Below are 15747 nucleotides of genomic sequence, written 5' to 3'. Positions count from 1 at the left end.
CGGCGTACCATATATACGTGATGATTTTGTTAGAGAGGCTGCGGAAGGTTGTTGTAGAAAAAGGAATATTGCCGGAGAGGTAGGCGGGCTTCAAGGAGGTAAGGGGTGCTTTCGATAATATTGACGTCTTGCTGCACGTGGTTGTTAGAAAACTAACCAAAAATGGTTCCAAAGTGTACGCGTTTTTTGTCGATCTAAAGGGCGCGTTCCCTTCAGTATACAGGGGGAGTTTTTGGGAGGTAATGAAAGAGAGGGGAATAGAAGAGGCCTGATCAAGAGAGTAAGGGAGGTACATAAGGGGACGAAAGATAGGGTGAGAGGAGGGGAGGGAATATCTAAAGGGTTCTGGATGGATGGGGAGTTGAGGCAAGGATGCCCGCTTAGACCAACGCTTTTTGCAATCTTAATTGCGGATATGGGAAGTAAGCTAGCGATGGGAGTCATAAGAGGAGTTATGTTAGGAGTAGTTAGGTTAGGACGAGTTAGATCAGGAGGAGTCAGGATATAGTCACACGCATATGCCGATGACATAGTGCTGCTAGCAAAGAGCGAAAAGGCTTTAAAGGAGATGATGAAAAGGTTGAGAAGATGCTTGGACAATAATTAGTAAGATTCAAATGCGGACAATTAGAAGGTTATGGTGTTCAGGATAGGAGGTGAGAGAGATAAGGGAGAGAAGTAGAAGTGTAAGGGACAAGCAGTACAGGATGTGAAAAAGTTTGTGTACCTGGGCTTCCTGTTTCAGAGGAATGGGAGACTGGATGGTCATATGAAAAGGAGAAGGAGAACAGACGTATGGGTGACAAGATGGAGGTGGAAAGAGAAAGGTATTTCAGAAGGAATGGATTGGAGATGGATGCAGTGAGAAGGATGCACGAGCAAGGAAGGAAAGCATATGAGTGAGTTCAAAATAATATCATGTAGAAAGAGAAGGCAACAGGAGAGGAGAGAATGAGGGAGTCAAGGTTTAACGGGAACTATGTATGGATTATGCCAAGGAAAAGAACGAATATTTGTGTGAGAAAGGAAAGCAAGAAATTCAGGAACTTATAGCGAGAATAATATGCGGTTGCATCGAGGATTTTAATAGGTCAAGTCTTTCTAGAGAGAAGAGATTTTGTGAATTGTGCGGGTAGGGGGATGCAAAATTTGTGCACTGGCTAGAGGAGTGTGAAGAGTTGGAAAGAAATGGGATAAGCATGGAGGTATTGTTGCATGAAAGTAGGGACAAAAGGGCAGTAGCATGGGTGACGGGGGTGTTGGGTAAGGTGGAGAAAAGAGAAGGAAGAAGAAAGAGGAATGTAGATGAAAAGATTGTAAATAGGAGAGAAAGTAGGTGTTATAAAACTGTAAATATTGTTAATAGTAGATTATTATTAGTTGCTAGCCGCGGAGGCAGATGCTGACAATGCGAGGCATAGCGAGAAAATAGCGACATGTGTGCGAGGTGAGGCGCAGTGAGGAAGGCTAGGCTATAAAAGCAAGCGGATTAGATATAAGGTGTGGATGGATGTTAATTCTTAAGATATAGTTGTAAGAAAATTGTGTAAAAGATAGAAGTGTAAGCAAGTCAATTTTTTAAGGCCAGCAGGTCAAAAAATAAACCTTTATCTATCTAATTATTCTAAAAAACTGCTAATACTTTCTTCCCTGTAAATAAATAACAATTTTTGTGTGAATAAAAAAATATCAATGAAGTGCACATCCGCACTTGACTTAAAAAAAAATTATTTTTATTCACAGAACGTCTATTAAGTTTTTTAAACTAATGCAAAAAAAATGTGACGTAATTACAGTCAGGATGTGGGGAGGTAAAAGCCTCCAAAATAACGTTACGTAATATAAGTACTCAGTAAATTTTAACAAATAAATTGCTATTAGGACATTGGGTAAGTGATAAAAGCAAAAGTGATCAAAATATATGTAGCAATTACATTTAAAAAACTATACAGTATACATTCTTAAATAGCACATTTCACAATACAAGTACGAGATGCCAACAATAACTTGTATTCATAGTTGCAAAAGTAATTTAAAACTTGTTGGTATGGCACACAAATTGTATATTGCATATCTCTCTCTCTCTCTCTCTATATATATATATATATATATATTCATTCACTACGGGATTAGCGATTTCAGCGTGCGGAAATATGGTATTTCCCCGCAAAGAAATCGCATTGTAATTGTAATTTTATTACTATATGAAAAAATGATTTCTTATAACTATGCTACATCTTATTTACGGCCTTTGCGAAACAATTTAATATTTCAACACAAGCTCTAGTGGCATATAGATTCAAGTGCGGATCGTTTTTTTTATTCCCGCTAGAGTAATTACAATTAATCTCTGTCAATCAAGTCACGTCGCATTCGATACATGAATGACGAAGCTGCCGCTCCGTAAAGCACATCATCTGATTCCTAATGAAGCAATTATTTTAATCGGCGAAAGCAATATCTAATGCTTTTTATGTTCTTTCCTTCGTATAAAAGAATGACGTTAAATATAGAATAGAATAAAACTGAAGCGACAGCCTAGCTATTTAAATCGTTCATTATTGAATCCATGTGGATAGAAAATAGGCATGCATTAAGTATTATTATGTATAGGTAAATGTAACACCTGCATTATAAATGAGTTCCAAAATCATGAGTGTTAAACAATTTTGTTCGATTAGAGGTAATGCTACCTGCCTCTCCCATTTTATGAGGTCCTCGGAAAATTTTATAAGTTCTAGCCCAACGGTTAATATCAGTACGTACCACAAAGGCCCGATAAATTAGACAACATTCACATGAAAACACGCTTGTTTACCGAAAAATGAGATTAAAGTTCTGGGTTAAACTTAGCTTACGGAGATTATCTGCACTCGTTTGTGAGTCTGTAGGGTAATTTTCGCTAAATTTCTGTGGATTTCGACAACCGGGATTCATTTTATGGAGCTCCAAAAATACCCCAAACAACTGAAATCGACATTTTTTTACAAAATGTATCGCTTGCCATTACATTTCTAAGACATTAAGATATTACTACCATATTTTGGAACAAATTCGTATTTGTTTAAAAAAAAATTTTATTTTAGAATTTTTGTCTTAAATAAATATTTCAAATTTATCTTCTTATGTGGTTTATACCGTAATTTGCAATTATTCAAATCTGACAATGAGTAATTGGCTGATTGAATGTAAAAAAACGTTCATTTTAATGAGTTGGTAGCATAGGAAAAAAAAGTTGAGAAAAATAGAAATGTTTAAGCAATTGCTTATTAATAAAATAAATGCCCATAAACATTTTACTTGTCGAATAAAAGTAATTTGAGGCCAAAAAGGGAAAAACAAAGTTTATACAAGTATATGTCAATTTTTCACAAAATGGTAAGTTCAAGATTTTTTTTATGGAGCGAAAATTATTGGTTGGAGAACCCCAACAAATTATGGTAATCTCTTCCAAGCTTAGTTTGCACCCAAGAAAGTGAACCTTATTATTCCGGAAAGAAATTTCCCTGTTAATACCGATGATCGTCACAAAATAACGGAGGAGATTGCATGCCCTTTATATGAAAACGCATTTTTTGGACCGCCCTAGCTTGCAAAGTACATACTCATAATATTTAAATGAAAACAAAGAAATAATTACTAATGAATTGAAGTGTACAACTATCTTTTGGCTTTAATATCAGATCAGTTTGCCTCAATTTCAATGAATTCGGTTATATCCGTCCGAACACTTGAATTCTAAAACCTGATTCCCAATAAGAAGCTGTTTTAAAGAATTATCATTTTTTGGGAAAAACATTTCAAAGAATTTTTTCAAAAACAAATGTTTAAACTAAATTTTTTACAAAAAATCCATTTTTTATTTTCTTTAATTTTATATGGATAGCTTACAATCTCCTCTAAAAGTCGTATATATAATAATAGGATCAAAGTTATGAAAATTCAAGAAAAGGACAAAAATTTTCGATTTTGTATGTCTTCTATGTTTTTTCATTCTTTGACAATTATTTCAGGCGGTTTCTGGCATCACCTAAGAGAATGTATAATAGAACTTTCATCGAAATTACTAACAATACATTTGATTCTTTAGATGATTTGACATTGAATTCTTCTTACGCCTATCTAGCCATCAATTAACATATATAGTATTGTATACACAAACTTGAAATTGACTTTTAAATTAACATTTAATGTTTCCCTAGGAAATTCTCAGACAAAAAGATTTTTACAGTGTATTATAAAGTCCTTTTCATCAATCTTGAAGTAGCCTACAAGAGTTTTAATGATGTATTTGTTAAAGCTTTCGCCGAAAAATAAATGTTTACATGCAGTCAAAATTACCTCTAACTATATTACATCTTCTTATGTTCTGCTGTATAAGCATAGAGAATAGATTCATATACGGCGCTACCAGCAAACAGACTCATATCAATTGCAAGCGTCAATTTATAGAAAAAATATGTTTACAAATACATTTTATCACTAAAATTCTAACAGTCTTTAAAAGTTCGACGAATGATTTTCGTTCATAAAATTTTCTAAATATTCATTTTACAGGTCAAAATGTTTTCAAAGTTGCGGTACGAAATATATTTAGTATATGCTCTGAGGTATTCTTTGTTCATTCTTACAAATGTTTGATATAAGACTCAGCGTCGATAACTTTATCGGACATTTCTTTCACAGTATTAAAAGTAGTAATCTAGAACTAATCCGATAAAGTGCTATTAACACATGCTCTTCCTCGCTTTTTCAATTGATGACAGAGTCTTGGGCTACCAACTATGTCACCCAAGAAGACGCTTAACAAGTAGTTCTCCTTCATTCGATCTGGTGACGACTTGTATTGGCTGAAATTCAAATGAAAAATAATGAATGTATAATTCTCGTAAAATTTATATATTAGGAATATGCATTCTGGCCATAGAACAAATAGATTTTCATATTCTCAGTTTTTACATTTTCATCCATAATAAGAAGGTATCAGTTTTAGGCGAAAAATAAATTTCGCAGATTTCATCAAATGTCGGCGTTTTGAGCCCCCCGCCCCCTGAGTGAGAAAAAAAGTTTTTGCGTCGGTGTCTGTGTCTGGCGTCCTGGATGTTGTTGTCTTCATCCGTATACTGTATAACTTTCGAAAGACAAGTCGGATTGTATTGTGCCTTTGGACGCAATTTAAGAGACCAAAAAGAAATATCGAGTTTGTTAAAAATTCATTTTTGATGAAAATTCATAAAGTTAGAGCTTTTTCAAAATGTTTCAGACCACTTTTCTGAAGATTTGAAAATTTCATTAACAGCTATTCATAGTACACAAAATTACAAACCATTCATACAAAATTTTTTGTTGATAGAATAGAAATTAACAAAGTTATAGCGGTTTGAAAACCCATAAAACAAAACAAAAATGAACATTTGAAGTTAAAAAAAAGTGTGATATGGGAAACACTCTAGAAAATAAAAACGTTACTTTTTCAAGGCGCTACTAAATTGTCTATACAACTTTTCAAATTTTGTTTTAAAAAATCGAAAATTTAATTTTTGATCGCAGAAAAAAAATTATTAGATTCTTATCCATAACGAGAAGGTATTAGTTTTATGCGAAAAATGACTTTCGTAGATTTCACCAAATGTCGACGTTTCGAGGCCCCGTGAGTCAGACAAAAAAGTTTTTACGTCTGTTCCGCTCTGTCTCTCATTGTGTCTTTCGTCATTGACGTCTGTATACCAGATAACTTTCAAAAGACTTATTGGATTATATTGTGTTTTGACACACAGTTTGACAGACCAAAAAGAAAGTTCTAGTTCGTTACCCATCCATTTTCGATCAAAATTCAAAAACTCAGAGCTTTTTCAAAGATTTTGAGACAACTTCTTGTCAATATTTAAAAATGCTATCGACAGCTGTTTATAGTACACAAAAATACAAACAATTTACAGTTTTAAAGATTATATTAATAACTCTTTGATTTGTCTTTAGAAAAAACTTAAATTTAAATATTGATCGCACAAAAATGAATGAATGATACAAAAAATGATAAATCGACTTAAATTGTGCACCTAAAAAATGTCTACAAATTTGAATAACTTTCTTATAGGAAAAGTAGTTTTTGGCCAGAGAAATACTTTAACCGCCTGACCATAGGCGAAAATCAACTATATAAGGGCTAAACCTTTTCGTATTAATGTTTACATATTTTTGTAATGAAACTTGTCCCATAACAGCCTTACCTATGAAGAAAATACTCTGAAAGATCAAGTTTATTCATTCGACAGACCAGACATCATCCAAAGTCAAGTTTATATGGACTCATTGTTTTCTTCTTGATTTCCAAGGAATCTGTATTATCATCAGAGAGATGGTAACCACTGATGAATGTAGATATGTTTTCAATTACAGTGAAAATAGAAATCAACACTATCGAACTAAGCTAGCTCTTAGAAAGTTCGTAACGTCTTGTCAGACTGGAAGGAGCTATCAATTTAAAAATTGAAAGTATAAATTTTTGCTGAAAAAATATTTTCTTCCTCGCTCCTTTAGGAATCGAACCACAAAACCACAGAGGCGAAATATGTACAAAACAAAAAGACAATAGGCCAATAAAACGTTAAACGAAATAAGGTAGAGTGTATCGTCCTCATCTAGCCAGGGAATCCGCGTCATTGAACGAAGACTAGTCAAGTGTGGTTGTAGATTGAATTGTATAACTGATTCATCAATACTTCTGCACGTGTACGGGTAAAAGAATTAAATACATGTTAATAATTCATTTATTTTTTAATTTAGGGGGGAGTATGTTTTTCATCGATGATTCTTCAGAGGCAAAGGAGCAGGAATAATCCAGACTTCTTGAAGACGCCTGACGCTCAAGAGGCTAACGATATTGCAATTAATTTGTGGCAAGATCCATAAAATCTTATTTCAATGAAATCTTATAAATTTGTTTATATTTATTATTAGTTATTTATAATTATTTTTCAATTATTTTTTTTAATTTACTTATTTACTTAATTTATTTTAATTTTTAATTTTTTAAATTTATTTAATAACTTTTTAATTTATATTTTTAATTTATACTATTTATAATTTATAGTTATAGCACATCAGCTGAAGTTGTATTACAAAACTCAACATCATTTTTGTATGTGCGATATTGTGCAAAATTTGTCTATATTTGATATTGTACAATTTGTCCAGTTGCACAAAATAAAAGAGTTTGAAAGAAATAACTGGAAATAGATTCAAGTATTTATTTCAGTAGAATAAGAAAAGCATTGTAACCAAAATAGATTTAATTCACGAAACAATGTAATGGTTGATATTTTAGTACAAAAACAATTAAATTTCTACTAAGTTGTTGCATCTTCTACCAAACAAATGAATTTTCTACCCAAAATTATGAAATTCCAATCAATTTTCATTTTAAACCTAATAGGCCAATTTTCAGTTAGTTATATATGAATAAATAAAAATATATGATAAAAGTAAAGTCTTATTTCTGTTTTTTTAAGTTGTCAATCTTGAGGAAAGGTATATCTGCAAAATAAATGAATAAGAGTGCAACAAATGTTTAATTTGCCTTCCAGGATTTGACAGACTGATATTTGAATTTTCAAACCTTTCATTAATTTACTTTTCTTTATACAAGCTGTTTGCTAATCGTACTTTTTAATATTTAAATGTTTAATTAACGTATTTCATAAATTATGTGACATATATTTGACAGGTGTCGTTAAAACTTTAACTAAAAACTGACCTATTACCTATTATTTCTCGCTTTTTCTCTGCAAATATGTCTAATTTTTGAAATTAGATCTTTTGTGATCAGAAAGAGTTGAATTCATCCAAGAAAATTAATTTTCCACCAGAATATACTAAGAAATTTAATTTTTCGCCTTAAAAAGAATTATAAATGTAAGTTTTTCAAACATTCATTAAAATGTATTCGAACATATTTTTCTGGTTTAGTTTACTTTAATTAAAGTGTATTAAAACAAATTATTTTATTTGGTTTACTCGAATTAAACTGTATTATAACAAACTTATCATGTTTGGTTTACATTATACAAAGTGTGTTCAAACGAGTTTGTGCTGTTTTGCTGTTTTAATCAACATATTTATTTGAAAACTGTAACATGTATGCTGGAAGCAGCAAGTGAACACTAATAAAATACATTCACTGTGCACGCGCGGAATCAGACAGGAAAGGTGCACTGCTAGCGGGAGACGCTTGTTTAGATCGTCGGTCAACAAGAATCAAAAAGTCACAGCAGATGCGAGTTGAAATGAGAATTTGCCGAAACCAGAAGTACAAATCGTATATCGTTGTAATCTAGTCGTTGAGATTTTCTTAATCTCATAAATTTACTAATGAGAGTCCATTAGTTTCCTACTAATTTAAAAAATAGTATTTGCCAGTGGCTCTCAGTTTTCTGCAAAAAACTATTTTTTTCATTAATTTTTTTATTAATTTTTTAATTAAAACATTTATTTATTAAATTATAATGTAAAATTTTGTGAAATGATGCAAATATAACATTTTATAACACTTGTTTTTGATACTAAATTCGGCTACTCGTATGTTCATTCTTTTTTTTTGCAGAACTCTTTTGATTTGATGAATTTTTTTAGCTTTTTATCTATTTAAACGATTACTTATTCATTTTTTTCTCTCAAAAATCTTGTATGACTTTTAGTAGCTCTGTTCAGTTTACTTATCTAGATTAATCGAAATCACAAATTTCCCGAACAATGGTAATCTTAGGCTGTACATTGAAATAAAATGAAAAATAAGTGGGTATATCGACAAACTCGATTTTTTACTGAAATTTTTAAATTATGCTCTTTATCATACCTTCAGAATATATAAAGCTATTAAATTAAATAGAAAATAATTAGAACAATTTTCAAGCAATTTTTGCTTTCAGTTTTTATGCAAATTCTTCATCTTATAATTTTTGAAAAAGAATGGTCTTTCTTAAAAAAGGCTTATGCGATTCTTTTAAATTGAATCTTAAATCTTTCCTAGCATGACAGTGAAGCAAAATCCACCAAAAAATCCCCTATCAAAGCAAGTTTCAATTGAAGTTGGTGTAGCCCCAACCGTGAATCATGTTCATGAGACCTGCAACGATTTTTAAAACGGTGTGTTTCTCAAAAACCGTTTGTCATTTGCCCACATTTTTTAGGTTTATTATTATTTATCAGCCATCCAATTCACTCAAATCCAATTGATACAAATCGTTAGATGCATAGAGAGATTGATGCCGCTTTGGAAAACTAGATTCACCATCTTATCTGGAAAAAATCGTGTGAAACTAACAAGGTCACCTTTCAGAGAGGTGTCTTTCAGGGCGACACCGTGAGCCCACTCCTCTTTTGCCTTACATTATTGGCACTATCTCTAGCACTTCGCCATTCCGACGGGTACTTGTGCGGCAAACCTGCAGATCGAAAGTACGAGGTCACTCATGTATTTTACATGGACGATCTTAAGATCTATGCTGAAAACAAAGAGCAACTACATCTAGCTCTAGGGATAGTCGAACGATATACTAAGGAAATTGGAATGGAATTTGGGTAGACAAATACGCCAAGGTTTATTTGAAGCGAGGAAAACCTAATGGTATCCCAGAAGACACTCAGCTCGTCGATAGAAGCGCTATACGACACCTTTGCGCTGGAGAGACTTATACATACCTGGGCGTGTCACAGAGCCGCATTCAAGATGTGACATCTATAAAGGATACTATCCGAAGCATATACAAACGTCTCATCCGGCAAATTTGGTCTTCAGAACTGTCGGCGAGGAACATAGTATCAGCAACAGACATGCTTGCCGTCCCAGTAGCACTTTATTTATTTGGAATAGTTCTATGGACGAAGAACGAGCTCAGATCCCTTGATATCGAGACCAGAAAGGTTATGCACATGAACAAAAGCATGCATCTTAAGGCCATGAGATGAGTGTAATAGCTGATCAAGCCAGCCCTAAGATCAATATTTTTCCACCCATATTGAAAAATAAAAGTTTAAATAACGCGGAATTTTTTTTCGGGAAATGCTAATAAATATTAAAGGATCGTTTGTGGCCTTGCAAAGAGTTGGAAGAAGAGAAACGTTTATTTATTCAAATAATGATTATCGACGGACACATTTAGGTTTTACAGCAGAAGTTTGACTTTTAACTTTCTCTCACGGTAATCATGCAATCTGTTTTACCCACAGACCCCTAGAAGTTCGAACTTGTCTACTGGCTGCGCTGGTGCTGCTTTGACACAGCTGATATCAGACTGATACGTATGTCAGACCAAATATGTTTATTTGCATTTCTAGTGCAAACATTAGTTTTTGCATTATTGGTGCATAATGTTCGGAGCGATTTTTGTTTTGTTCCACTTTGATAAATAAAAACCTCATAACTAGCCCATTGACAACATTGCAAATTGCTTGCAGGGTTTGACGACAGCACGGTCGGTATTTCTCCAAAATAGAAAGTAAAAGAAAACTTTTTTCACTATTCTAATTATTTAGAACCAGAGACAAATTCTTGCATGCCTTCTATTTATCGTGCCAAATTTTTAATACAATATCTCATTCCGTGTGGACGTAAGTTGGGAAAGAAAACTTTTACTGGTATTTTCTTCAAAAAAAATTTATTCTTAAAATTTTCACCGGAACAAAGCAGAAACATGGACTTTATTACCTTCTCTTTCATTTTCCAAACTTTCAGAGCGATACCTCAATTCGTTTAGACGGAAGTTGGGAAAGAAAAATCGAAGACTAGGTTTGGTCATGTGACCCTCTCGTCACATAGCCTTAAGTCTTCTGTTTAGAGACTGTACATCTCACGCCATCTAGGTGGTAGCGGAATATTGAGTCTTAAATGTCTTCACAACAGGATTATTCTGAATACAGCACATAGAGTCGCAAATGGAAGAGACCCTCTTCTTAAAATGGTCAGGAATCACGAAGAAGTGTGCAAAGGAGCGTTTCTGTACAAAGCAGCGAAAAAGGCTGTTGCAACAATCGGACTTAACTTCAGTATGAGGGGTGAGCAAAATGCATCAAATCTTATCTATATCGAGTACTCACTCCTGAAAGCCCGAATTAAGAAAGCACAAGAGAAAAACTTTCTTGAACAGATCCTCGATAAGACAATGCACGGTATCTTCCACAAAAATGTGGAGGATCAGTCAACGTCGTTTGAGCTAACGTTTGCTTTCCTTAAATCGCCCGGATTAAAGTCTGGTACGGAGGGTTTCATTTTGGCATGCCAAGACGGTGTCATTTCCACCTCAACATACCGTCGCCTCCTCTGAATGCTCCTAGGGAAATCCAGTTAATTGTCGAGAATGGGAAGTGCCGCATATACTGGAACTTTATACTTTCGACAATTATTTCTGTTGCACATTCGAGGCCAGACATGATTCTTCTTGACGTCGAGAAGCGAACCATGTTCGTTATCAAATTTTCGGCACCAGCAGACAAAAACATCATAGCAAGGAGAATAAAAAGAAAGAGGGGTATAGAGACCTTATAAGGGAGTTGCAACGATTGTGCCCAAAATATTCTGTTAAACTAATCGTCCTTATTATCGGCGCTCTTGGAGGTGCCAAGCTTTCACTCGTTAATAGCCTGGAAAGCATCCCTGCGTGTGAACAATATGCTAAAACACTTGCGGGAAGAATGCAGAAGGCGGTAGTCCTTGGATCATTCCGTGTTCTCAGGGTGCACGCAACTTTTGCCGGATCGTCGTATTTATTCCGTTACAGACTGTAAACACCTATCTCACGGTCGTGAGACGTGGTTGTGGCTGAAATTTTACCGCGATTTCGCTGGGAGCGGGTTCAATTTTTCAGATTAGCATCTGGTCCCAGCGAAATCCTGCGGTTGTGCTTATGACAAATTTTTAATATTATATAACAACCACCGCATGGTTTTGCTGGGAGTAACTTCACCAAAAAATTAAAGCGGCTCCAAGTAGAACCACGGTAAATTACACTTATGGTTACCTCTTACGACCGTGAAATAGATGACCACGGGGCACGATGAAATCACAACACATTTTTAATTGGTCACCTGTGCGCGGTGCTTTAAATCTGCCATTTCACATTCGTCAAAAGGCTAAATGAATAGAGTTGAATGAAAAAAACCTGCAATAATTCCTACGAGCATTCTACGATTCATTAATGTGCATATGAATAGGTTGAGATTTAATATGAAATAAAGTTCCTAAAAGATCACACCCCATGGTAAAAATTCTATACGAATACAGCAATTTTCAATAAGCGTCAATCTGCCAATTGTGGGTTACCTCAGGGTGTGTTCCACTGAGTGGACTATGTAGATTAAAATTTTAAAAAATTAGTTGTTTTGCATGAGAAGAATGAGGTAATAAATTTAAATAGCACAATGTTGAATAATCAAAAATTAAAGAAGTTGAAATTAAATAACATTGTAATATATTATAATTGATCCAGTTGCATCAAAAACATCCAAATGTTTAGGATTTCAGCACCCGCATCTTTGGTAAAGGTAATTTGCATAAAGTAAAACCTGAGTGTTAGTTTTTGTAAATCTAAGATTCATATATGATAAATGTGAAATAAATGAATAAATTGTTAACATTATCATGTGATGTGATGCAAATATGTAAAAAAAAGATCAGCTAAATCAATGAAAATGCCCTAAAAATAAATAGTCTGTTAATAAAAATTGACCTAATGTGTGCAAGGATATTCTTAGAAGTTTCCCATTGAACTATATTTAATTAATAATTTTATCTATTATAATTAAACTTGTTTTATTTAAATTAATAATTTTCTATCGGAATTATCGTTCCTCTATCGGTTAATGCTGATTCATAATCGCTACTGAATGGGTCCGAGAAAAAAATTACGTGGCCGATTATAAATGTTGATTTCTCATTCAAAACTTACTCTAACCTATGGGCGACTATTTGGAATTCCAGTGACAGATAAGCAATTCAGAAGACCTCAAATCCCATTCGAATGCTTGTAAATAGTTTTTTGTTTTCTGGGTGGTATGACTTTAATGTTACAAGCCATTGATGGCTTCGCACCTCTGAGAGCACTGATCATAAGGACAATTACCCTAACCGAATATTTTTGACACAGTCATTGCAACTTCCTGTTAAGACCGTGCTACCTCTCTGTCTTATCCTTCTACTTAGCAGTGATGTTGTAGTCGACCGGATCCGACAATTCCATCGCGAATATAGTTCTTTTCTCGAAGGCTTGGAGAACGATGTTAGGGCACTCGTGTGCAATGGGGACGCCTTTTCGAAAATTGGCGTTCCAGGAAATTCGGCACTTCTCGTTGTGGACAATTAACTCTATCTCCGTCAGAGCGTTCGGCAGGGTAGTTTCACGCCTAACACCGTAAGAGCGACACAGATAATAATAAAGCACTCTTAGGCCAGGTATACTAAGGTAGAAATTACAACGTCCTGGCACGCGAAAATAAAACTCTCTGTGCCTGAATTAAGCCCTGATTATTTGAGAAAATGAAAAAATTCTCTTTTGACAAGGACTGTTCTTCTATCTTTCTGTGAAAGTTCACGTCAATTTTCTTATCAAGTAGCTTTTAGGAATTTTCATGAAATTTACAGGATTTATTTTTAAATATATATGTTTTAATAAAATATTAAAAAGTTAAAATTATTTATTTATTAACCTATTGTTATTTAACTTTTAAGTAAACAAATGCAAATTCCAATGACTCCTCGGTCAAATATGGTATTTTTTTCTGTGATTATGTGCGTTATACATTTAAGTTCAAGATTCCGGAAAAAAATTTCAGTGTTCACGATTAATTTAAACAAGATATATTTATTTATCACCAGGCGCCGGGCGCTGTCAGTGCAGCGCGCGTCCGAATGTCTCAGAGTTTCTCCAACTCTAGTTGGTCGTAATAAGGAGTAAAAATTAAAAATATTATTATTTAATAAATTTTACTTTTTTAAACGAACGGGTCAACTCGAGCCTAACCTAGAAATAAATCTAACCAAGCCTAACTTAACCTAACCTAACCTCACGCAACACAATTAAACTGATTGTGTTGTCCCGTTATGTTTGCAGTCCCGTTTTATTCAGCTTCGGCTTAACCTACATAGAGGTTTAACCTATCCTAACCTAACAAAACCTGACCTAACCTAATCGATTACGCTGGCAACCCTGTTCTTGCGTACTTTCATAATTTGACATTAATAGTAGTAAATGTATGGAGTTTCGTAACCGCTTGTTGCCAGCATTATTCGCCAGTGTCTGTAACCAGGGAACCTCCACGTGGTGACGCTGGGCAACGGATCCATATTGGCTGAGTCCCTGGGTAAACGGCGTTCATGCCGTCACGGCAGATACAGGTAAAAAGTGTATTACGATGCAGGGAAAAACCCCAGTCTCGGCGTCTGGTCAAGGTGGGAAAGCGGGCTCTCCGACGTCGTCATCATGCAACCGTAACTCTTGATCAATGGATCACTTGGTTGGTGTAGAGTCTCATGCTACAAGGAAAAATACCGCGAGCATTTCTCAATCGCATGCCTGCAAGAATAGCTCAGATTCATTCTGTTACATTTTCAGTAAATATGAAGTGAGCAGTTTGCGAAAATCAATCGATGATTTTCGCATTAAAGCGGTTATACTGCATAATACGAATACTTACGCTCCTATCCCTATAGCTTACTCAACGATCATCAAAGATGAATATAACAATGTTAAAATGCTTCTTAAAAAAGTTAATTACACGAATCACAAATGGCAAATATGTGCTGATCTCAAAATGATAACAATGATATTAGGCAAACAATCGGGTTTCACGAGAGAGCCATGATTTATATGCATGTGGAATAGAAGAGATTGAGCCAATTATTACAGCAAAAAACATTGGCCTTTAAGAGATTCATTCAAACCTGGTTCTCATAATATCATCAACCAAAGCCTCGTTGATCCAGAAAAAATTTTAATACCACCCCCCCCCCCCACATAAAGCTTGGGCTCATGAAGCAATTTGTCAAGGCGTTAGACAAAGATGGACAATGCTATAAGTATATATCCCTCAAATTCCCTAATGTTTCAGACGCTAAATTGAAAGTTGGAGTGTTTGATGGATCACAGATTCGAATATTGACAAGAGATACTAATTTCGTGAGCCACATGACGAAAATTGAAATGGACGCTTGAGAAAGTTTTAAAGCAGTAAACGCAAATTTCCTCGGTTACAAAAATGTACAGACTACGAGAATATTGTTGCGAAAATGATAAGAAACTACAAAAAGTTAGGCTGCTTGATGAATTTAAAACTTCACTTTCTAGAATCCCATCTGGATAAGTTTCCAGAAAATGTTGGTGATTTCAGCGAAAAACAAGGGGAACGTTTTCATCAAGACATAAAAGTGATGGAACAACGATATCAGGGTAGATGGGACGAGGTCATGATGACTGATTTTTGCTGGATGTTGAAAAGGGAAACGAATGTAGGTCTTAAACGTAAGTGTAACCCTTTGCATCGTTCCTTTAAAGAAAAAAGGACACGTTATAGCAGGCAGAAAATAGACTGAAGTAGGTCGATAAATCAATTTAATTACGATAAAAAGCAAGATAAAATGTAAACACAAAAGATAGAATAAATATATCCCTTAAGTTTAAGAAAAGCAGAGAGAAAAAAATTTTGAATAAAACTCTTATTCGTTTGCATGTTTAAGTTACAGTTCTACATTTTAATTGA

The 15747-nt window shown here is 34.3% G+C and overlaps 1 protein-coding gene across 2 annotated transcripts in view; it reads right to left on the bottom strand.

The window, feature by feature from the left end:
* Positions 1-1826: 1826 nt before the first annotated feature.
* LOC117171529 overlaps positions 1827-15747 on the bottom strand; it is a 99968-nt gene continuing 86047 nt past the window's right edge. For both annotated transcript variants that reach the window (XM_033358913.1, XM_033358914.1), the window contains exon 4: positions 1827-4850. In XM_033358913.1, the coding sequence (XP_033214804.1) occupies positions 4709-4850 (142 nt within the window). In that variant the 3' untranslated portion in view covers positions 1827-4708. The remainder of the gene's footprint in view (positions 4851-15747) is intronic.

This window comes from Belonocnema kinseyi, chromosome 4 (genome assembly GCF_010883055.1).
Source record: "Belonocnema kinseyi isolate 2016_QV_RU_SX_M_011 chromosome 4, B_treatae_v1, whole genome shotgun sequence".
Lineage (NCBI taxonomy): Eukaryota > Metazoa > Arthropoda > Insecta > Hymenoptera > Cynipidae > Belonocnema > Belonocnema kinseyi.
The sequence above is the reverse complement of the archived record's forward strand: the minus strand, read 5'-3'. Positions and strand labels throughout refer to the sequence as shown.